We start from the raw sequence: 25,946 nt of genomic DNA, 5'->3' as shown, positions 1-25,946 counted from the left end.
GCATAAGAACAAAGGACTAAGATTTTTTTTTTTTAAGTAACAAATCAATGAAAATGTTATGATGCTATATACCATATTGTCCTACATGCATAAGGGTTGTGTGTTTTTTTTTGTGTGAAAATATGGCTTATAAGTCTCCTTACCCTGACATGTCACTCTCAACAAGGAGACACCTTACCCCTCCCCTTAGACACCAGAGGTCTCTCACCTAGCCAAATCTGGTGTCATGCTTTGCACTGAGGAGCGGCAACACCCCAAAACAAGTGTCTGCAAATTGAGATTCTGGTCATGTGGCAAATGTCAATATTGACCTTTAGGATTGCTACTTCCAATAGGTAGCACTAGAGTTCTAGTCTTCTTCCTCTCTGAAGAAGCAATTTGCAAAAATATGAAACACTAATATATTTTATTAGGTGAAATTGTTCTCTTCCTCAGTCAGTAGCATGTAGTCCCCCTCTCCCATGCAAGGACCATCTCAGAAACCTGCTCCTTTAGTAAAAATCTTGACTCTAGTACACAGCATTTGAAGACACTGTAAAGGAGGTGATGCCTCAGTCTCTGCATCACACCGTATGTGAGACTCATGAAAATAAAACAAGACTGAAATTTGCAGTCACCAGGGGTGTCAAACTGCATTCCTCGAGGGCTGCAAACAGGTCATGTTTTCAGGATTTCCTTGTACTGCACAGGTGATAATTTAATCACCAACTCATTATTTGTGTAGGTGATTAAATTATCACCTGTGCAGTACAAGGAAATCCTGAAAACATGACCTGTTTGCAGCCCTCGAGGAATGCAGTTTGACACCCCTGCTATACACAATCCTGTACTGTTTTTGCAATGACAGGTCCCACAACTTGGTATTAAGAGAGAACAAGACACTCCAAATTCAGAATAAAACGCAGGCATTTATTTCAAGAACATCAGCAGTAAGTCTGAGTGGATCAATGGGCCAACGTTTCGCTCATATGACCTTGATCACAGCCATAAGAAGATACAGACAGGCGCGGGATGATGGTGCATACAGCACAGGGACTCGTACAGCACAGCCTTTCGGACAATTCTGGCGTTTCCTATGGATATGTGATAAATGTGTGAGATGGGGGAGAACTCTCTAAACATATAGATGAGCTGACCGGAACTTTTCATCAGATTTTGTGATTGTAAAACCTCCACCCTACCAAATGATACATACTGGTACAGGTAGAAAAGAGTTTCTGCTCAACTTCATAGAGATGCCTGACAAATATCTCATTTATAAAAGTTATTTCAATCTTTAATATTGAAAATTCTTCCTAATATAGAAAACGTCACAGCAGATTCCCCCGTTCTTCATAACCTAATGAAAATCTTCCCATCTATTGATGTTTTCTGCTGTTATTAAATCACTTTCTTCCTTTTTATGTGTTAGTAACTTGATTTCTACAACATGAAAGTGCAAATTGGAAGTAATGAACGCCAACAAACCCAAAGTGAATGTTCAACTTTTATCACGAGATCGTTTGTATGTCCAACATGGTTTTGACCGATTACTTAATGTGCGTTATGTTGGCTGGAGCACGGATTACAGAATATCCTGTGTAGACGTAACATTACATTAGAACCGCTAGAAAAATATTTTACAAAATTATTCAGGACATTTCAGTCTGTGGCTTGCATAGCACCAATATATTCCCCAGGGTTTATAGACACTGCCGTCAATCACTCTCCCGATTAGGGCTCACAATCTACATCTTTGGAGTGTCGGTGGTTTTTCATCAAATTGTCGGAATAAATATTACTAATAAAATATTTTTTTCCCCAACACAAATGGATAAATAAATGAAGCAGCTTAGTTGGGAGACCTAAATAAAGCTTCCCAGATACATAGAAACATGCAGAACATATACGGGTTGTCCCCCCAGACATTTATGACGTATATTCATAGATTAGATGAAGTACGGGTCTAACCTCCGAGACCAAACATATTTCCAGAACAGAGGTCCCACCATCCCCCAGTCTGGATGGCTACTGACCACCATTGATTGAAGAGGTGGTGGCACATGTGCTGAATCTCTCCATAAATTGCTAAAGGAGTTCTGAATATAGCGGATAAAATACGCTCTGTATTCAGAGCTCCCATACAAATGAATGGAGAGAGCCGGCACATGCACTGGCAGCTCTTCAGTCAATGGTGGTCCAGCACCTGGCAGATCAGGGGACCCTCATTCTGGAAGTAGGTATGTATTCCAAAGGTTAGACCTGCATCTATCAGACATTTATGGATACAGTTAGGGCCAGAAATATTTGGACAGTGACACAATTTTCACGAGTTGGGCTCTGCATGCCACCACATTGGATTTGAAATGAAACCTCTACAACAGAATTCAAGTGCAGATTGTAACGTTTCATTTGAAGGGTTGAACAAAAATATCTGATAGAAAATGTAGGAATTGTACACATTTCTTTACAAACACTCCACATTTTAGGAGGTCAAAAGTAATTGGACAAATAAACATAACCCAAACAAAATATTTTTATTTTCAATATTTTGTTGCAAATCCTTTGGAGGCAATCACTGCCTTAAGTCTGGAACCCATGGACATCACCAAACGCTGGGTTTCCTCCTTCTTAATGCTTTGCCAGGCCTTTACAGCCGCAGCCTTCAGGTCTTGCTTGTTTGTGGGTCTTTCCGTCTTAAGTCTGGATTTGAGCAAGTGAAATGCATGCTCAATTGGGTTTAGATCTGGAGATTGACTTGGCCATTGCAGAATGTTCCACTTTTTGGCACTCATGAACTCCTGGGTAGCTTTGGATGTATGCTTGGGGTCATTGTCCATCTGTACTATGAAGCGCCGTCCAATCAACTTTGCAGCATTTGGCTGAATCTGGGCTGAAAGTATATCCCGGTACACTTCAGAATTCATCCGGCTACTCTTGTCTGCTCTTATGTCATCAATAAACACAAGTGACCCAGTGCCATTGAAAGCCATGCATGCCCATGCCATCACGTTGCCTCCACCATGTTTTACAGAGGATGTGGTGTGCCTTGGATCATGTGCCGTTCCCTTTCTTCTCCAAACTTTTTTCTTCCCATCATTCTGGTACAGGTTGATCTTTGTCTCATCTGTCCATAGAATACTTTTCCAGAACTGAGCTGGCTTCTTGAGGTGTTTTTCTGCAAATTTAACTCTGGCCTGTCTATTTTTGGTATTGATGAATGGTTTGCATCTAGATGTGAACCCTTTGTATTTACTGTCATGGAGTCTTCTCTTTACTGTTGACTTAGAGACAGATACACCTACTTCACTGAGAGTGTTCTGGACTTCAGTTGATGTTGTGAACGGGTTCTTCTTCACCAAATTAAGTATGCGGCGATCATCCACCACTGTTGTCATCCGTGGACGCCCAGGCCTTTTTGAGTTCCCAAGCTCACCAGTCAATTCCTTTTTTCTCAGAATGTACCCAACTGTTGATTTTGCTACTCCAAGCATGTCTGCTATCTCTCTGATGGATTTTTTCTTTTTTTTCAGCCTCAGGATGTTCTGCTTCACCTCAATTGAGAGTTCCTTTGACCGCATGTTGTCTGCTCACAGCAACAGCTTCCAAATGCAAAACCACAAACCTGGAATCCATCCCTGACCTTTTAACTACTTCATTGATTACAGGTTAACGAGGGAGACGCCTTCAGAGTTAATTGCAGCCCTTAGAGTCCATTGTCCAATTACTTTTGGTCCCTTGAAAAAGAGGACGCTATGCATTACAGAGCTATGATTCCTAAACCCTTTCTCCGATTTGGATGTGGAAACTATCATATTGCAGCTGGGAGTGTGCACTTTCAGCCCATATTATATATGTAATTGTATTTCTCAAAATGTTTTTGTAAACAGCTAAAATAACAAAACTTGTGTCACTGTCCAAATATTTCTGGCCCTAACTGTATGTCAGAAATGTCTCTAGTGAGATAGCCCCTTATACCCAATATACAGTAGTCATTTTCTGCAGTGCAACACATATTCAGTACAGTCACAAACACATCACCCGCGCGGAGTGTAACTTTTTTTGGATCACAGAACCAAATGCCCATCCTCCTAATACCCGAGCCCTCAGTTGTGCATCAGTACGGCATGTTCTTTAGAAGAGCTTGTGCTTTCTTCTTTTCTATTCAGATTCTCAAGTGCTCGTTCTGCGGAGAATGTAATCTGGAATCCAGCTTTTGATTGCAGCCACGATTCTACTTCCTTTTTGATCTTTAGCGTTATTTCAGGGTCTTGTCAGAAATAAAATAAAAAAGAAACAGACGTGGGTTCTTATGACTTCCAGTTACAGATACAATAAGCATTAGTGCAGACATAAAAGAAATCTTCAGCATTTGTGCAGCGAATATGAACTATCCATTATTAACACAACAGGAAGCGTACACGGACGGCGGCCCCAATATGACAGCTATACGTGACCACTTTATTCTGTAAATCTGAGCTCCGTGGCCCCGAACTACTGTGGAGAGGAATGAATCCGCTTCCTCGAACATTTCCTTCTGCTGTTAATCAGTGTAAACATTTCACATTTGTTCTGGTTTCTTCAGGAGCTTCAGAAAAAACAGAAAGATGGATGGGAGAGTGGAAGAAAGAGCAGACACTTGAAGGGGTATACCAATCTGACCCTTTGTTTTCTATCTTAGGTATTGACTCTATTTTAAAATTAAGTAGAAAGAGCAGAAACAGTTGTGGGAGCTCGCTCCGATGCTGCTGTGTGAGCTACTGGAGCATCATGGTGGAAATGGTTTGGTCTGACACACTAGCGCTAAGGTAGGCATGGCTCCTTCCTCATGGATCCATATTTCCCCACATTAAAAATACCCCCCACACACACAAATAACAAGTGCTTCACACAATATGTGCCTATCTGTAATCTTTACAGCGCTGTAATACATGTAATGCAGAAGAGACAGTATTGCAGCTGGCCTTCCAAATCGCAGCAGTGCCCCGTCACCATTGCCCTACTTCCGCTAATGCTTTAACGCTGTCCCTCCAGTCTCCACCACTCTCCTCCCACTACTACTCTAATGCTGTCCTCACCGATCTCCTCCCACTAATGCTCTAATGCTGTCCCCACCGCTCTCCTCCTACTAATGCTCTAGTGCTGTCCTCACCGCTCTCCTCCCACTAATGCTCTAATGCTGTCCTCACCGCTCTCCTCCCACTAATGCTCTAATGCTGTCCTCACCGCTCTCCTCCCACTAATGCTCTAATGCTGTCCTCACCCTCTCCTCCCACTAATGCTGTCCCCACCGCTCTCCTCCCACTAATGCTCTAATGCTGTCCTCACCGCTCTCCTCCCACTAATGCTCTAATGCTGTCTTCACCGCTCTCCTCCCATTAATGCTCTAATGCTGTCCTCACCGCTCTCCTCCCACTAATGCTGTCCTCACCGCTCTCCTCCCACTAATGCTGTCCTCACTGCTCTCCTCCCACTAATGCTCTAATGCTGTCCCCACCGCTCTCCTCCTACTAATGCTCTAGTGCTGTCCTCACCGCTCTCCTCCCACTAATACTCTAATGCTGTCCTCACCGCTCTCCTCCCACTAATGCTCTAATGCTGTCCTCACCGCTCTCCTCCCACTAATGCTCTAATGCTGTCCTCAACGCTCTCCTCCCACTAATGCTCTAATGCTGTCCCCACCGCTCTCCTCCCACTAATGCTCTAATGCTGTCCTCGCCGCTCTCCTCCCACTAATGCTCTAATGCTGTCCTCACCGCTCTCCTCCCACTAATGCTCTAATGCTGTCCTCACCGCTCTCCTCCCACTAATGCTTTAATGCTGTCCCCACCGCTCTACTCCTACTAATGCTCTAGTGCTGTCCTCACCGCTCTCCTCCCACTAATGCTCTAATGCTGTCCTCACCGCTCTCCTCCCACTAATGCTCTAATGCTGTCCTCACCGCTCTCCTCCCACTAATGCTCTAATGCTGTCCTCACCGCTCTCCTCCCATTAATGCTCTAATGATGTCCTCACCGCTCTCCTCCCACTAATGCTCTAATGCTGTCCTCACCGCTCTCCTCCCACTAATGCTCTAATGCTGTCCTCACCGCTCTCCTCCCACTAATGCTCTAATGCTGTCCCCACCGCTCTCCTCTCACTAATGCTCTAATGCTGTCCCCACCGCTCTCCTCCCACTAATGCTCTAATGCTGTCCTCACCGCTCTCCTCCCACTAATGCTCTAATGCTGTCCTCACCGCTCTCCTCCCACTAATGCTCTAATGCTGTCCTCACCGCTCTCCTCCCACTAATGCTCTAATGCTGTCCTCACTGCTCTCCTCCCACTAATGCTCTAATGCTGTCCTCACCGCTCTCCTTCCACTAATGCTCTAATGCTATCCTCACCGCTCTCCTCCCACTAATGCTCTAATGCTGTCCTCACCGCTCTCCTCCCACTAATGCTCTTTTGTGGTCCTCACCGCTCTCCTCCCACTAATGCTCTAATGCTGTCCTCACCGCTCTCCTCCCACTAATGCTCTAATGCTGTCCTCACCGCTCTCCTCCCACTAATGCTGTCCTCACTGCTCTCCTCCCACTAATGCTCTAATGCTGTCCTCACCGCTCTCCTCCCATTAATGCTCTAATGCTGTCCCCACCGGTCTCCTCCCACTAATGCTCTAATGCTGTCCTCACCGCTCTCCTCCCACTAATGCTCTAATGCTGTCCTCACCGCTCTCCTCCCACTAATGCTCTAATGCTGTCCTCACCGCTCTCCTCCCACTAAAGCTGTCCTCACCGCTCTCCTCCCACTAATGCAGTCCTCCCAGCTCTCCTCCCACTAATGCTCTAATGCTGTCCTCACCGCTCTCCTCCCACTAATGCTCTAATGCTGTCCTCACCGCTCTCCTCCAACTAATGCTGTCCTCACCGCTCTCCTCCCATTAATGCTGTCCTCACCGCTCTCCTCCCACTAATGCTCTAATGCTGTCCTCACCGCTCTCCTCCCACTAATGCTCTAATGCTGTCCTCACTGCTCTCCTCCCACTAATGCTCTAATGCTGTCCTCACCGCTCTCCTCCCACTAATGCTCTAATGCTGTCCTCACCGCTCTCCTCCCACTAATGCTCTAATGCTGTCCTCACTGCTCTCCTCCCACTAATGCTCTAATGCTGTCCTCACCGCTCTCCTTCCACTAATGCTCTAATGCTATCCTCACCGCTCTCCTCCCACTAATGCTCTAATGCTGTCCTCACCGCTCTCCTCCCACTAATGCTCTTTTGTGGTCCTCACCGCTCTCCTCCCACTAATGCTCTAATGCTGTCCTCACCGCTCTCCTCCCACTAATGCTCTAATGCTGTCCTTACCGCTCTCCTCCCACTAACGCTCTAATGCTGTCCTCACCGCTCTCCTCCCACTAATGCTCTAATGCTGTCCTCACCGCTCTCCTCCCACTAATGCTCTAACGCTGTCCTCACCGCTCTCCTCCCACTAATGCTCTAATGCTGTCCCCACCGGTCTCCTCCCACTAATGCTCTAATGCTGTCCTCACCGCTCTCCTCCAACTAATGCTCTAATGCTGTCCTCACCGCTCTCCTTCCACTAATGCTCTAATGCTGTCCTCAACGCTCTCCTCCCACTAATGCTGTCCTCACAGCTCTCCTCCCACTAATGCTGTCCTCCCAGCTCTCCTCCTACTAATGCTCTAATGCTGTCCTCACCGCTCTCCTCCCACTAATGCTCTAATGCGGTCCTCACCGCTCTCCTCCCACTAATGCTGTCCTCACCGCTCTCCTCCCACTAATGCTGTCCTCACCGCTCTCCTCCCACTAATGCTCTAATGCTGTCCTCATCGCTCTCCTCCCACTAATGCTCTAATGCTGTCCTCACCGCTCTCCTCCCACTAATTCTCTAATGCTGTCCTCACCGCTCTCCTCCCACTAATGCTCTAATGCTGTCCTCACCGCTCTCCTCCCACTAATGCTCCAATGCTGTCCCCACCGCTCTCCTCCCACTAATGCTCTAATGCAGTCCCCACCGCTCTCCTCCCACTAATGCTCTAATGCTGTCCTCACCGCTCTCCTCCCACTTATGCTCTAATGCTGTCTCCACCGCTCTCCTCCCACTAATGCTCTAATGCGGTCCTCACCGCTGTTCTCCCACTAATGCTCTAATGCTGTCCTCATCGCTCTCCTCCCACTAATGCTCTAAAGCTGTCCTCACCGCTCTCCTCCCACTAATGCTGTCCTCACTGCTCTCCTCCCTCTAATGCTGTCCTCACTGCTCTCCTCCCACTAATGCTCTAATGCTGTCCTCACCGCTCTTCTCCCACTAATGCTCTTTTGTGGTCCTCACCGCTCTCCTCCCACTAATGCTCTAATGCTGTCTTCACCGCTCTCCTCCCACTAATGCCCTAATGCTGTCTTCACCGCTCTCCTCCCACTAATGCTCTAATGCTGTCCTCACCACTCTCCTCCCACTAATGCTCTAATGCTGTCCTCACCGCTCTCCTCCCACTAATGCTCTAATGCTTTCCTCACCGCTATCCTCCCACTAATGCTCTAATGCTGTCCTCACCGCTCTCCTCCCACTCATGCTCTAATGCTGTCCTCACCGCTCTCCTCCCACTAATGCTCTTTTGTGGTCCTCACCGCTCTCCTCCCACTAATACTCTAATGCTGTCCTCACAGCTCTCCTACCACGAATGCTCTTATGCTGTCCTCACCGCTCTCCTCCCACTAATGCGGTCCTCACCGCTCTCCTCCCACTAATACTCTAATGCTGTCCTCACCGCTCTCCTACCACGAATGCTCTTATGCTGTCCTCACCGCTCTCCTCCCACTAATGCTCTATTGCTGTCCTCACTGCTCTCCTCCCACTAATGCTCTAATGCTGTCCTCACCGCTCTCCTCCCACTAATGCTCTAATGCTGTCCTCACCGCTCTCCTCCCACTAATGCTCTAATGGTCTCCTTACCGCTCTCCTCCCACTAATGCTCTAATGCTGTCCTCACCGCTCTCCTCCCACTAATGCTCTAATGCAGTCCCCACCGCTCTCCTCCCACTAATGCTCTAATGCTGTCCTCACCGCTCTCCTCCCACTTATGCTCTAATGCTGTCTCCACCGCTCTCCTCCCACTAATGCTCTAATGCGGTCCTCACCGCTGTTCTCCCACTAATGCTCTAATGCTGTCCTCATCGCTCTCCTCCCACTAATGCTCTAAAGCTGTCCTCACCGCTCTCCTCCCACTAATGCTGTCCTCACTGCTCTCCTCCCTCTAATGCTGTCCTCACTGCTCTCCTCCCACTAATGCTCTAATGCTGTCCTCACCGCTCTTCTCCCACTAATGCTCTTTTGTGGTCCTCACCGCTCTCCTCCCACTAATGCTCTAATGCTGTCTTCACCGCTCTCCTCCCACTAATGCCCTAATGCTGTCTTCACCGCTCTCCTCCCACTAATGCTCTAATGCTGTCCTCACCACTCTCCTCCCACTAATGCTCTAATGCTGTCCTCACCGCTCTCCTCCCACTAATGCTCTAATGCTTTCCTCACCGCTATCCTCCCACTAATGCTCTAATGCTGTCCTCACCGCTCTCCTCCCACTCATGCTCTAATGCTGTCCTCACCGCTCTCCTCCCACTAATGCTCTTTTGTGGTCCTCACCGCTCTCCTCCCACTAATACTCTAATGCTGTCCTCACAGCTCTCCTACCACGAATGCTCTTATGCTGTCCTCACCGCTCTCCTCCCACTAATGCTCTAACGCTGTCCTCACCGCTCTCCTCCCACTAATGCTCTAATGCTGTCCCCACCGGTCTCCTCCCACTAATGCTCTAATGCTGTCCTCACCGCTCTCCTCCAACTAATGCTCTAATGCTGTCCTCACCGCTCTCCTTCCACTAATGCTCTAATGCTGTCCTCAACGCTCTCCTCCCACTAATGCTGTCCTCACAGCTCTCCTCCCACTAATGCTGTCCTCCCAGCTCTCCTCCTACTAATGCTCTAATGCTGTCCTCACCGCTCTCCTCCCACTAATGCTCTAATGCGGTCCTCACCGCTCTCCTCCCACTAATGCTGTCCTCACCGCTCTCCTCCCACTAATGCTGTCCTCACCGCTCTCCTCCCACTAATGCTCTAATGCTGTCCTCATCGCTCTCCTCCCACTAATGCTCTAATGCTGTCCTCACCGCTCTCCTCCCACTAATTCTCTAATGCTGTCCTCACCGCTCTCCTCCCACTAATGCTCTAATGCTGTCCTCACCGCTCTCCTCCCACTAATGCTCCAATGCTGTCCCCACCGCTCTCCTCCCACTAATGCTCTAATGCAGTCCCCACCGCTCTCCTCCCACTAATGCTCTAATGCTGTCCTCACCGCTCTCCTCCCACTTATGCTCTAATGCTGTCTCCACCGCTCTCCTCCCACTAATGCTCTAATGCGGTCCTCACCGCTGTTCTCCCACTAATGCTCTAATGCTGTCCTCATCGCTCTCCTCCCACTAATGCTCTAAAGCTGTCCTCACCGCTCTCCTCCCACTAATGCTGTCCTCACTGCTCTCCTCCCTCTAATGCTGTCCTCACTGCTCTCCTCCCACTAATGCTCTAATGCTGTCCTCACCGCTCTTCTCCCACTAATGCTCTTTTGTGGTCCTCACCGCTCTCCTCCCACTAATGCTCTAATGCTGTCTTCACCGCTCTCCTCCCACTAATGCCCTAATGCTGTCTTCACCGCTCTCCTCCCACTAATGCTCTAATGCTGTCCTCACCACTCTCCTCCCACTAATGCTCTAATGCTGTCCTCACCGCTCTCCTCCCACTAATGCTCTAATGCTTTCCTCACCGCTATCCTCCCACTAATGCTCTAATGCTGTCCTCACCGCTCTCCTCCCACTCATGCTCTAATGCTGTCCTCACCGCTCTCCTCCCACTAATGCTCTTTTGTGGTCCTCACCGCTCTCCTCCCACTAATACTCTAATGCTGTCCTCACAGCTCTCCTACCACGAATGCTCTTATGCTGTCCTCACCGCTCTCCTCCCACTAATGCGGTCCTCACCGCTCTCCTCCCACTAATACTCTAATGCTGTCCTCACCGCTCTCCTACCACGAATGCTCTTATGCTGTCCTCACCGCTCTCCTCCCACTAATGCTCTATTGCTGTCCTCACTGCTCTCCTCCCACTAATGCTCTAATGCTGTCCTCACCGCTCTCCTCCCACTAATGCTCTAATGCTGTCCTCACCGCTCTCCTCCCACTAATGCTCTAATGGTCTCCTTACCGCTCTCCTCCCACTAATGCTCTAATGCTGTCCTCACCGCTCTCCTCCCACTAAAGCTGTCCTCACCGCTCTCCTCCCACTAATACTCTAATGCTGTCCTCACCGCTCTCCTCCCACTAACACTCTAATGCTGTCCTCACCGCTCTCCTCCCACTAATACTCTAATGCTGTCCTCACCGCTCTCCTCCCACTAATGCTGTCCTCACCACTCTCCTCCCACTAATACTCTAATGCTGTCCTCACCGCTCTCCTCCCACTAATACTCTAATGCTGTCCTCACCGCTCTCCTCCCACTAATGCTCTAATGCTGTCCACACCACTCTTCTCCGACTAATACTCTAATGCTGTCCTCACCACTCTCCTCCCTCTAATACTCTAATGCTATCCTCACTACTCTCCTCCCACTAATACTCTAATGCTGTCCTCACCGCTCTCCTCCCACTAATGCTGTCCTCACCACTCTCCTCCCACTAATACTCTAATGCTGTCCTCACCGCTCTCCTCCCACTAATATTCTAATGCTGTTCTCACCGCTCTCCTCCGACTAATACTCTAATGCTGTCCTCACCACTCTCCTCCGACTAATACTCTAATGCTGTCCTCACCACTCTCCTCCCTCTAATACTCTAATGCTATCCTCACCACTCTCCTCCCACTAATACTCTAATGCTGTCCTCACCGCTCTCCTCCCACTAATGCTGTCCTCTCCACTCTCCTCCCACTAATACTCTAAAGCTGTCCTCACCACTCTCCTCCCACAAACACTCTAATGCTGTCCTCACCGCTCTTCTCCCACTAATACTCTCATGCTGTCAAGGCTCTCCTCCCACTAATGCTGTCTTCACTGCTGTCCTCCCACTAACACTCTAATGCTGTCCTCACCGCTCTCCTCCTTTCTAATACTCTAATACTGTCCTCACCGCTCTCTTCCTACTAACACTCTAATGCTGTTGGCACCGCTCTCCTCCCACCAATGTTCTAATGCTGTCCTCACCACTCTCCTCCCACTAATACTCTAATGCTGTCCTCATTGCTCCAATCTCACTAATGCTCTCATGCTATCCTCACCGCTCTCCTCCCACTAATGCTCTAATGTTGTCCCCAACACTTTCCTCCCACCAATGTTCTAATGCTGTCCTCACCACTCTCCTCCCACCAATGTTCTAATGCTGTCCTCACCGCTCCCCTCCCACCAATGTTCTAATGCTGTACCCACTACTGTCCTCCTGTCCCCACTGCTCTAATGCTGTCAACAGTGCGCTCCTTTTATCATCATTACTCCCTTAGTGCAGACGTGGTGGCAGGAGAGCAGTGGTGACATTATTTCCTTTTTTACAATAAAACTGCACCGCTTACACAGACATTTATATAGTATTGAACATGTCGCCAATTTTCTAAATAAATGTATTTCTAAATATGCTATTGACAAGGAATTTGGTAGCAACCCATCCAATCCACACAGGCAAATAACTAGAAGTCCATAAATGAAGTTATGTGTAATATGGTAATGCTTCGAAGTGATGGTGCGAAGCACGTCGGGTATTTGTTGGGGGAGCTTATTATGTTATAGGATATGGGTATTAAACCCTTGATACATAGCTCTAGTTTTATTTGTTGGGAAATACTTCTGTTCCTTGGGATTTAGTTATGTAATGAAACAAATTGTTTGTGTGCTACATAATGAATTGTGTTATAAAATTAACCTAAAATGAGAACATTTATATGTGTACACTATTGGTTTTTCATAAGTGTATGCATTGTATTACCACATATACATTGTACAGATATATGTACGGTATATATGAAGGCATTTCCCTGATTAGCTCATCCATCTAAATTTTAGTCTTTACTGTCTGTAGTTGGTGCTTGCCTGTATGCATTGTTGGAAAAGTATTTGTTTAAATAAAACTTGACTTTTATATAAAAATTATTATTATTCTGTTCCTGGCACATCTCTTTTTTCGGTTGTTCCTATATCCTAGTGCCCCATGGGGACCAAACATACATATTAGATTGGGTTACAACAATGTGTTAGTAATCTGTAACAAAAGCAGAAATATGCCTTTATGTTCCAAGTTACATTTCATGAGGCCTCACCTATCTTATCTCCATCGCATGGTATGTCAAGTTGTTTCATAAAGCTGTGCGCCAAGATGACTTCTTTTGCATGTTCTTCCTGAGCTCGTAGAGTAAGGGCACCGAGGAGCTCAGAATTATTGGATGTGCTTCTGTAATACAGCATGTGAGCCAGTTCTAGAGAATGTGCTTTCCTTCTCTGGGCAAACATCTGTGAAAGACATACAAAAAAATATTTGTTATTTCTGAAAATAAAAATTACAATGTCCTATACAGGGGAAAATATCAGTGTGGCCTCCACGACGCGGAATCTCTGCAAGAAATCCGCAAGTGAACTTGGCCTGGGTGTCACAACTAGACGTAAACCTTTAGCAGCTACAACTGCGTCTAAACAGTGGCTGCAATTTATAATACATGTATAAGATTACAGCTGAGCTCCCATTGCCTGGCACTTTGATGGGGTCTTGTTTATTTTGGCCGTAAACATAAGATAATACCACCAGTGAAGAACCAGAGATGGCGTCCTAGTGTGGAGATCCACCACAATCGAAAAATTATCACTTACTCAGTGGAGAGGTGATAATTTTTAGACACTGAAGTTCCTCCTTAACTATGTCAAGGCAGATCAATAAATCCCATTATGTCAGGGGAAAAAAAATGCTAAAGTGACTAACGACTAATGTATTAGAGAAAGCATTGATTAGCACCCAATAGACATTGTGCCATGGAACCTTGGTTAGTGAGAAACAAACCTACCAAGGTAAAACAGCTTGGCGGATGTATAACCTTAAGAATAACACCTCCAAAATACTTTAGACGCAACGCACGACCCAAGCTTGAAATAACTTCTGAACTAATAGGGGGAGTACTAAGTTATCTGGACTTTTCTGCAATTGCCAAACACCACCAAATGTAGGAAGTGTTAATCTTTTTACCTTATGCCAAAGTATATTTTCATTTCAGACATTTTTTAAGACCAGGGTCAGTGCTCATACAGATGGCTCTGACGGGGCGGCCATTAAGATTTCCAATAACCTGTGGTCACGCAAGAGTAATTTTCTGTCATTGGTAAGTGTGATAGGAATAAATAAAATAAAAATGCATAAAACAAGTAGGATGGGGTGGACGTGCTTCGTGGACGCGCTGATGCAGACCCCAGGAGGTTAGATGCCATGTGCACGGTGGTCATGTATGATCTATGCACATTCTATACAGATACGGACGACCACTTTATAGCAGCGTTTTTCTCTTCTTACCTTCCAAGTTCGAAATGTCATAAACCCAGCAAATAGGAAGAGCAGGACAGAAGTTCCAATCTTCAGATCTGTGAGGACCACCATCCCGACATTGACAAACACTATTCCTCCGCTCACAAGCAGCATAGTGTTAATTAGTGTGCGGTCAATACTTGACGTCCGGACCTTAACTAGGGGGAGAAGCTGTTCCAGTCCCTCCAGAGGGATGTCCTTAAAACACTTTAAGACCATATGAGAATTTTTTGGCCGGGCTGCCACTATGACTCTCTTAAAGAATCGCCTGTCAAACAAAAAAATAATAAATAACACGTTGCACTACATATACTGAACGGAAATAAAGCATTAGAAACAATAGTCTAATTAAAGGGTTAATAATAATTATTAGAGTGTGCTCCGAAAACAACAGACTGCCTACATGACATGCATTCTACAGTATATACTTCTATATTTACATTGTACATGACGAGCACCCAGAAACATGTCTTGCCTTTCTGGTGGGGTGCGAGGAGATCTGGAGAACCAAGAATCTTGAGGCTTAGGGCTCATTAGCAAAGCAAGTGGTCCTAATCTCTGGCCAAGGGCCCAGTAACGGATGTATTCATATTTGTCGAGGTTAACATGCACCTGAAAAATAAATTAGGGTAAATTATAATATTTGTTACCAGGAGTCAAGATGGCACATCAACCATGACAGTGAGACGGTGCATCAACCATGACAGTGAGACGGTGCATCAACCATGACAGTGAGACGGTGCATCAACCATGACAGTGAGACGGCGCATCAACCATGACAGTGAGACGGTGCATCAACCATGACAGTGAGACGGCGCATCAACCATGACAGTGAGACGGTGCATCAACCATGACAGTGAGATGGTGCATCAACCATGACAGAGACATGGCGCATCAACCATGACAGAGATGGCGCATCAACCATGACAGAGATGGCGCATCAAACATGACAGAGAGATGGCGCATCAACCATGACAGAGAGATGGCGCATCAACCATGACAATGAGATGGTGCAACCATCATGACAGTGAGATGGCGCAACCACCATGACAGTGAGAAGGCGCATCAACCATGACAGTGAGATGGCCCATCAACCATGTCAGTGAGATGGAGCATCAACCATGACAGTGAGATGGAGCATCAACCATGACAGTGAGATGGAGCATCAACCATGACAGTGAGACGGCGCATCAACCATGACAGTGAGACGGCACAACCACCATGAAAGTGAGATGGCGCATGAACCATGACAGTGAAACGATGCATCAACCATGACAGTGAGACGGCGCAACCACCATGACAGTGAGATGGCGCAACCACCATGACAGTGAGATGGAGCAATTACCATGACAGTGAGATGGCGCATCAACCATGAGACAGTGAGATGGAACAACCACCATAACAGTGAGACGGCGCATCGACCATGACAGTGAGATGGCGCATCAACCATGAAAGTGAGACGGCGCATCAACCATGACAGTGAGATGTAGCATCAACCATGACAGTGAGAAGGCGCAACCACCATGACAGTGAGATGGCGCAACCACGAGTGAGATGGCGCAACCACCATGACAGTGAGATGGCGCAACCACCATGACAGTGAGATGGTGTAACCACCATGAAAGTGAGATGGCGCAACCACCATGACAGTGAGACGGTGCATCAACCATGACAGTGAGATGGCACAACCACCATGACAGTGAGACGGCGCATCAACCATGACAGCGAGATGGCGCAACTACCATGACAGTGAGATGGAGCAACCACCATGACAGTGAGATGGAGCAACTACCATGACAGTGAGATGGCGCAACCACCATGACAGTGAGATGGAGCAACCACCATGACAGTGAGATGGCGCAACCACCATGACAGTGAGATGGAGCAACTACCATGAAAGTGAGATGGCACATGAACCATGACAGTGAAACGATGCATCAACCATGACAGTGAGATGGCGCAACCACCATGACAGTGAGATGGTGCATCAAACATGACAGAGAGATGGCGCATCAACCATGACAGAGATGGCGCATCAACCATGACAATGAGATGGTACAACCATCATGACAGTGAGATGGTGCAACCACCATGACAGTGAGAAGGCGCATCAACCATGTCAGTGAGATGGAGCATCAACCATGACAATGAGATGGAGCATCAACCATGACAGTGAGATGGAGCATCAACAATGACAGTGAGACGGCGCATCAACCATGACAGTGAGACGGCGCAACCACCATGAAAGTGAGATGGCGCATGAACCATGAAAGTGAGATGGAGCAACCACCATGACAGTGAGATGGAGCAATTACCATGACAGGGAGATGGCGCAATCACCATGACAGTGAGACGGCGCATCAACCATGAGACAGTGAGATGGAACAACCACCATGACAGTGAGACGGCGCATCGACCATGACAGTGAGATGGCGCATCAACCATGAAAGTGAGACGGCGCATCAACCATGACAGTGAGATGTAGCATCAAACATGACAGTGAGATGGTGCAACCACCATGACAGTGAGATGGCGCAACCACCATGAAAGTGAGATGGCGCAACCACCATGACAGTGAGACGGTGCATCAACCATGGCAGTGAGATGGCACAACCACGATGACAGTGAGACGGCGCATCAACCATGACAGCGAGATGGCGCAACTACCATGACAGTGAGATTGAGCAACCACCATGATTGTGAGATGGCGCAACCACTATGACAGTGAAACGCTCATCAACCATGACAGCGAGATGGAGCAACCAGCATGACAGTGAGATGGCGCGTCCACCATGACAGTGAGATGGCGCGTCAACTATGACAGTGAGATGGCGCAACCACCATGACACTGAGACAGCGCATCAACCATGATAGTGAGACGGCGCATCAACCGTGACAGTGAGACGGCGCAACCACCAGGACAGTGAGACGGTGCATCAACCATGACAGTGAGATGGCGCAACCACCATGACAGTGAGATGGCGCAACTACCATGACAGTGAGATGGCGCAACTACCATGACAGTGAGATGGCGCAACTACCATGACAGTGAGATGGCACATCAACCATGACAGCGAGATGGTGCAACCACCATGACAGTGAGATGGAGCATCAACCATGACAGTGAGATGGCGAAACCACCAAGACAGTGAGATGGTGCATCAACCATGACAGTGAGATGGTGCAACCACCATGACAGTGAGATGGCGCAACCACCATGACAGTGAGATGGCGCAACCACCATGACAGTGAGATGGCGCAACCACCATGACAGTGAGATGGCGCATCAACCATGACAGTGAGATGGAGCAACCACAATGACAGTGAGATGGCACAACCACCATGACAGTGAGATGGCGCAACTACAACAGTGAGACTGCTCTGCTGTTGAAATCTGAGAAATTGACAGACGGACCTTGGTGAACCCTGATTGAGGCTCTGAATGTAGATGTGGTCAGAGCCTTATAGTAAGATTATGCCCAATTGTGGCCTTACAAGGATTTTCCATAACCAAAACGTAACACCTATCCAATAGAGTTGCAGTATATGTCTGTTAGTCTGGGGTCCCCGCTGATACAGAGAATGAGGTTTCTAGTGTCTGCACGCATCATCACAGCTCTTTTCACAGTCTATGGGACTGCTGAAAGTAGAGCTCTGTAGGTCTGTCCAGCCCATAGACCATGAATGGAGCTGTGGCCACTTGCGCTCCATTCAAGATTCAGGGGGCCCCCATACTGGTGATCTAATGGATGTTCCCTTTAGGAAACTGATAACACACAAAAACATGTTGCAGTAATGCAGATATCAAAATATGTATTACAAAAAAGAAATGCTAAATATACGACAAAAGGTTTTATTACATTATCGGTACGATACAGTTTGTTTAGAAAGAAAAAAAAAACCTAAGCTTTGGTAAACCTCAATGGGTCCACTGACTATTCTCCAATGCTGCTTCTGGTGTCTGTGATTGTCTGCAGTGCTGAGGTCACGTCCATAGCACTACAGCCAGTGAGCTCAGTGACTATGACCGAAGTAGACACACAAGCTGCTTAGATCTGCTCTGTATGCAATAATGAATCCAGCCCCGGAGACTTGGGTCTGGACCATGGGAGGAGGAATAAAGCACAGTTTGTTCTTTCAATACAAACTACAGCTGGGGTGACGGAGCTTTTCTGGATCCAGGAAACCCCCCTTAATGATAGACACCCCCGAGGCACGTAAGATATTCATGATAAAGAGATTCAGAATCTAATAATTGGCGGCATTTTCATGAATATGGGCTCATGCCACAGAAGAAGACAACATCAAGTCCCTAACCTGCACTCCATCCTGGGGGTGGTGCACTATTAAAGCATATGCCAGGGCATCCTCTGACAAAACGTTAAAATTTCCCTGATCCAAAACAGGCTGTAAGCGTTCCAGCACTTCCTTCTCCCTGGATAGTTTCTCCGAGTCTGAAAGGCCAGCAGGTTCCAGCAGGGCATCACGGTCAGGGTTAATAGGATCATACAGGACCTAAGAGAGACAAAAATGGTACAATTATCCCTGTACAAACTTTATTACCATGACATTTTCAACTAGGTTTTAGGAGTTTCTAAGTATTTGTATCTACATATTGAAAAAGGCTACCATGATCTGAAAGTAGGTGCAAATTGTCTCTTCAGAGGAGAGCATTTGATCTTTAGCGCCACCTATTGGTAGTAGCGATCCTAAAGGTCATTATCGACCCTTTAACGAGTCTTGCCACATGACTTAGGATAAAAGCCAAACCAAAATCTCAATTTGCTGACACGTTTCAAGGTGTTGCCCCTCGTCAGTGCAAAGCATGAGATCGGATATGGCTGCATGAGGGGTATCTGACTGGGGTCCTAGGGGTATTGTTTCTCCTTGAGGAAAGTGACATGCAAGGGTAAGGAGGCTTATAGGCCATGAAATACTCCGTAGGAGGTGGAGATCCAAAGGGCACCACACAGGTCAAATAAGAAGACGATTTATTCAACACACAACGCGTTTCATGGACGATCCTTCCCGTTCATCGTCGGAATGAGGGTGCATTTTCCGATATGTTGGACGCATCGCACAGCAGGATCACAGCAGGATGAACGGCCAAAGGCACAACATCAAAAGTGACCAACCATAACCTGACAAGGCATTTCCTAAAGTATCACCAAAAAAAGGCCTGATAAGTTACGTTTCACCATTCTTGAACATATACCTGAGACCAGTCTGGATCGGATACGGCGGCTGAATAACAGAGAGCCCTTCTGAATATATATGTTGGCTACCTTGCCTCCCAAGGGTTTGAAGACTAGTATTGGAGGGCCCTTTCTTTGGGTTTATTTTTACTCTTCAAAGAGGAAGAGAACGTGAATCAGATCTCATGCTTTGCACTGAGGAGGGGAAACAACCCGAAACACGTGTCTCAGGAGATTAAGCATGTGCACTACTGCTCCATTTATCAGGGATATTTCTGCCAACTGGTGAGTGTCCACTCTCGGTTCAATAATCAGTCTTTTAAATGGGTTATCTATGCATGTCCTCGAGGTGTAAGACATGAAGCCTTCTCACATTACTAACTCCCACCACAGAACCGAGGACGATGGAGTGGGCCACATTTGGGAGGAACAAGGAGACCACTCACTTGAAGCTCCTGCAGGATGGAGTGGTAAGGCTGAAGAAGGGAGACTTCCAGGTGTTTTACAAAACTAAGAAAGGCCTGCTTCTCCATCTGATTGGATGAGTGGAACTCCTGGAAGACAAAAAAGAAAATGGCCGTGGGGTTACATAAGTTATGGCCTCTATGATAAATTACACTGCACATCTAGAGCTGGCCCTATGACCATGGCCTTTTGGGGTCCCTTTCCTGCAGGCTTCATAAAAATATTCCATTTGTTCCCATCCCAACTCCTGATGCACAACCATTTACCATTTTTTATCCAGCCCTAGCCGAAGCCTTAACAGTTTTTACTGCATGGTGAGCCCTTAAAGGGGTTGTCCATGTTCAAAGATTATCGCTCCACAGACTCAGGGAGGAGAAGCAACACAACAAGCTGAGCTTTTAGTCCTCTTGCCGCTGCCCCAGTGGATATGTACATGCTGCAGTATCATGATGGCAGCGCTGCAGCTAATCGCTGAGCTCAGCAGGCCAGGTTGGCTTTATCATTTTTTGTCTCCCTGATCCTCTGGAGTCATGATCTTTGTTAGAGGAAAACCTCTTAAAGAATAACATTTTTGAAGAGCTTTGCATCTAAAAATACATTTTGGATGTAAGAAGAAATATAAGGTATTATTGGGGTGGTACAACCTCCTTATTAGCTCTACAACGTACACCCTGAAACTCTCAGCTTGTGTTGGTGAGGCAATACCTGCAGATAGGACTTGTGACTGGGTTGTCCCAAGGTTCACGTCTACTGGAGGGATGCATTTTCCTCTGTAATACATTCTCTCCAACTAAAATTTTGAAAGGCAAAGTGGGGCCCATTATACTTATCGGAGGACTATGTGAGGCCGTTATACTATACAGAGGACTATGTGAGGCCGTTATACTGTATGAAAGACTGTGGGACCATTATACTGTACGGAGGACTATGTGAGGCCGTTATACTATACAGAGGACTATGTGAGGCCGTTATACTGTATGAAAGACTGTGGGACCATTATACTGTACGGAGGACTATGTGAGGCCGTTATACTATACAGAGGACTATGTGAGGCCGTTATACTGTATGAAAGACTGTGGGGCCATTATACTGTACGGAGGACTATGTGAGGCCGTTATATTATACAGAGAACTATGTGAGGCCGTAATACTGTATGAAAGACTGTGTGGGACCATTATACTGTACGGAGGACTATGTGGGGCCGTTATACTATACAGAGGACTATATGAGGCCGTTATACTGTATGAAAGACTGTGTGGGACCATTATACTGTACGGAGGACTATGTGAGGCCGTTATACTATACATAGGACTATGTGAGGCCGTTATACTGTATGAAAGGCTGTGTGGGACCATTATACTGTACGGAGGACTATGTGAGGCCGTTATACTATACAGATACTATCCCCGATAGCCAGGGAAATGTTGACTATAAGCAGCAGATATGAAGAATCGGTGCAGACAGCAGAATGCCTGCTCCGTCCGACTTACTGACCTCGGATAAATGCTCTACCAGCTGGTTTGTAGACAGCGGGATACATCTCTCTTGATACTGTACAGTCCAGTCCTTGGGTTCACTTGGTTTCCACATTTTTCTGTATTCTGCCATTTTAGCAGATAGTGAGCCCATTGTACGGGTTACTGAATTCCTCACCCCAATCCCCGTTCGGAGAGCCCCCCGGGCTATGTGCATCATGCTGCAGGCCAAAAGTGTCCCTAGGCAAGAAAGCAATATATAGTATGATAGTAATGACTAATCATAATCAGTCCAAGGCATTCAGACACACAGTGATACAACTTTCTGACCTGAACCCATCTGTCTCCAATCTCAGGAGCACACTGACATAATAGAGGATACCCCCGATGCCAAAAACAACTCCTGGGCCCAAATTTTATTTCCCATACAGAAACTCCCCACCCTACCAATGTGTTTAGCCCTACACCTAATAAACCAGTCCATGGCTGACGTTCACGGGAGGATGTCATTTCTGCAAGGTAAGTAAGATGATCGCAGGTTCAAGTCCCCTAAGGGGACTAATACATACAGTGAAAAGTTAAAAAACAAAACTTTCAAAAAATACATGCAGTATATAAAAATAAAATATAAAATTTCAAATAATCCCAGTTTCCTACCGTTAAAAATTTATTTAAAAAATACACGTACGGTATTTGGTACAGCATTATTATTATTATACATTTTTATAGCGCCATTTATTCCATGGCGCTTTACATGTGAATACGAGGCAAATATAGACAAATACATTAAACATGAGCAGATAACAGGCACACGGGTACATAAGGAGGGAGGACCCTGCCCGCGAGGGTTCACAGTCTGCAGGGGATGGGTGATGAAACACTAGGAGAGGGTAGGGCAGGCATTATTCGATATAGCAACTCTGCTTTTTTTGTCTTGTTTTCAGTGTTTATTTTTTTAACTTTTTATTAAGTCGTTACATTTTTGCACAAATATACTGATGTTCCCCAGCCTCGGAGGGACTTACTATACTTCTAACATTTTTGTGCAAGTTTCTCGACACTTTGGTAGAAAATGTGACTTTTTCAAAGCAAAATTTTAACTCAAAAAGACGAAACCTCTTCTCAATTGCCATATTCCCCAGTGTAGAATAACAGCTCCGATGCTGTTGCAGTGACTCTAGGTCTCCCGTGACATTGTTACACCACAAGACCCCTGCAGCCAATCATCGCCTGCGTCACTGTCACTTCTTTCTGGAAGCAGTCAGACAGCAGAGCAGAGGTCAATTCTTTTGGAGTGACAAGGTTGCTGATTGGCTGCAGGGGTCACATGCAGTAACGACAAGCCCGGCAGCATTCCAGCGATTTACCCAAGGGGGGTGCAGGCTGGTTTCAGTTACACTGGGAAATACAGTTGTGGGAATTGCTGACCGGAGTAGTTGACAACCCCTTTAACACAATGACGCTAGTCTGAACGAGCCCTTAAAAAGCGTTTGAAATTTTATAAGTCCCTTCCCACAAAATGACATGAGGACATTAACTGTACAACAAAAGGGATGAAAAGAGCATTTCCTGGCAGTAATCCGATATTATTCCCATGTTTCACAGCCGGCTCAGTGACATTATAGTATGGTGACCCCAAGAGAGGAGAGATACGACCCGCAGTGAATCACCAGAACAACCATTAAAGATGGCAGACAGGACAATAATACCCTGCATATAGACAGCGCCCAACTTATCTCTATGTACACCCGGGGTGTCACCGCACCTCTATGTACACCCGGGGTGTCACCGCACCTCTATGTACACCCGGGGTGTCACTGCACCTCTATACACACCCGGGGTGTCACCGCATCTCTACGTAGACCCGGGGTGAGTAACGCACCTCTATGTACACCCGGGGTAGGCACCACACCACTATGTACAACTAAGGAGGGTAACGCACCTCTATGTACACCCGGGGTGAGCAACGCACCTCTATGTACACCTGGGGAGGGCACCGCACCTCTATGTACACCCGGGGTGTCACTGCACCTCTATATACACCCGGGGTGTCACCGCACCTCTATGTACACCCGGGGTGTCACTGCACCTCTATGTACACCCGGGGTGTCACCGCACCTCTATGTACACCCGGGGTGTCACCGCACCTCTATGTACAACTAAGGAGGGTAACGCACCTCTATATACACCCGGGGTGAGCAACGCACCTCTATGTACACCCGGGGTGTCACTGCACCTCTATATACACCCGGGGTGTCACCGCACCTCTATGTACACCCGGGGTGTCACCGCACCTCTATATACACCCGGGGTGTCACCGCACCTCTATGTACACCCGGGGTGTCACCGCACCTCTATGTACACCCGGGGTGTCACTGCACCTCTATATACACCCGGGGTGTCACCGCACCTCTATGTACACCCGGGGTGTCACCGCAGCTCTATATACACCCGGGGTAGGCACCACAGCTCTATATACACCCGGGGTTTCACCGCAGCTCTATGTACACCCGGGGTGTCAGTGCACCTCTATGTACACCCGGGGTGTCACCGCACCTCTATATACACCCGGGGTGTCACCGCACCTCTATGTACACCCGGGGTGTCACCGCAGCTCTATATACACCCGGGGATTCACCGCAGCTCTATGTACACCCGGGGTGTCAGTGCACCTCTATATACACCCGAGGTGTCACCGCACCTCTATATACACCCGGGGTGTCACCGCACCTCTATGTACACCCGGGGTGTCACCGCAGCTCTATATACACCCGGGGTTTCACCGCAGCTCTATGTACACCCGGGGTGTCACCGCACCTCTATGTATACCCGGGGTGTCACCGCACCTCTATGTACACCCGGGGTGTCACCGCAGCTCTATATACACCCGGGGTGTCACCGCACCTCTATGTACACCCGGGGTGTCACCGCACCTCTATGTACACCCGGGGTGTCACCGCACCTCTATGTACACCCGGGGTGTCAGTGCACCTCTATGGTGCACGGTGGCGCAGTGGTTAGCACTGCAGCCCTGCAGCGCTGGAGTCCTGGGTTCAAACCCCACAAAGGACAACATCTGCAAAGAGTTTGTATGTTCTCTCCGTGTTTGCGTGGGTTTCCTCCGGGCACTCCGGTTTCCTCCCACATTCCAAAGACATACTGATAGGGAATTTAGATTGTGAGCCCCATCGGGGACAGTGATGATATGTGCAAAAATGTAAAGTGCTGCGGAATATGTTAGCGCTATATAAAAAAATAAAGATTATTATTATGTACTCCCGGGGTGTCACCGCACCTCTATGTACACCCGGGGAGGGCACCGCACCTCTATATACACCCGGGGAGGGCACCGCACCTCTATGTACACCCGGGGTGTCACCGCACCTCTATATACACCCGGGGTGTCACCGCACCTCTATATACACCCGGGGTGTCACCGCACCTCTATATACACCCGGGGAGGGCACCGCACCTCTATATACACCCGGGGAGGGCACTGCACCTCTATATACACCCGGGGAGGGCACCGCACGTCTATGTACACCTGGGGAGGGCACTGCACCTGTATGTACACTCGGGGTGGGCACATCTCTACATACACCTCGGGTGGGCCGCGCAGCTCCATTATTAGCAGACACTCATATCTGCCACCTATTTCCCCTGCCAGAATCACCCCCTTTAAGAGATATGGCCCCCAAGACACCGCAGCAGGCTCCTGAGTTTATCAGGACTCTTGGCTATTGCTGGCAGATTGGTGCGAGCCCCGCAGCAATAATGGCGCAGGCAGCAGCCGCGGTGGGCACCGCCGTACCCCGCTCTCTGCGTGCCCCTCATATACACTGAGCCGGCAGTATAGCAGCGTCTATCTGTCGTCATGGAGACGTCCGCCCCCCTCCCCGCCTGCGTTATAAGAGCGCTAACCTCTGTGCGAGCAGAGCTGACATTGAGATCCCGGGCATGCGCAGTCACAGCCTCTCACACTTCCGCCTCATTTCCAACCTCGACGTCACGACGTACGACAAAGGAGGGAACTGCGCATGCCCGGACTTTCCCGCGCTTATTCAGTCGCAGACGCTCAGGTTTACCTCTCTGGTGAGGATTGTAATGGCGTCAGTCCGGTGACAGGAGTGTGGTTGTGTATCCCGAATACCGTTATGAGGTGGTTGTAGGAGATTCAGGGACTTCTGCCCGAGAGCTGAAACCTGAGGAAAGTGTGACAATGAAGCTTTAATGTCCATG

At 47.7% G+C, this 25,946-nt stretch overlaps 1 protein-coding gene across 1 annotated transcript; it reads right to left on the bottom strand.

Moving 5' to 3' along the window:
- Positions 1 to 888: 888 nt before the first annotated feature.
- TMEM143 (transmembrane protein 143) lies at positions 889 to 25,740 on the bottom strand. The gene is made up of 8 exons (XM_069742125.1): positions 25,629 to 25,740; positions 21,727 to 21,947; positions 20,214 to 20,321; positions 18,890 to 19,087; positions 15,048 to 15,184; positions 14,561 to 14,840; positions 13,326 to 13,515; positions 889 to 4,249 (listed from the first exon to the last, which is right to left on the bottom strand). Exons 2-8 carry the CDS (start codon positions 21,925 to 21,927, stop codon positions 4,086 to 4,088), a joined length of 1,278 nt encoding a protein of 425 aa, XP_069598226.1. The 5' UTR covers positions 21,928 to 21,947; positions 25,629 to 25,740; the 3' UTR covers positions 889 to 4,085.
- Between the last annotated feature and the right edge of the window lie 206 nt (positions 25,741 to 25,946).

The sequence above is a fragment of the Ranitomeya imitator genome, chromosome 10, assembly GCF_032444005.1.
Source record: "Ranitomeya imitator isolate aRanImi1 chromosome 10, aRanImi1.pri, whole genome shotgun sequence".
Classification (NCBI taxonomy): Eukaryota; Metazoa; Chordata; class Amphibia; order Anura; family Dendrobatidae; genus Ranitomeya; species Ranitomeya imitator.
Note: the sequence above shows the minus strand (reverse complement) of the source record. Positions and strands in the feature narration are given on the sequence as shown.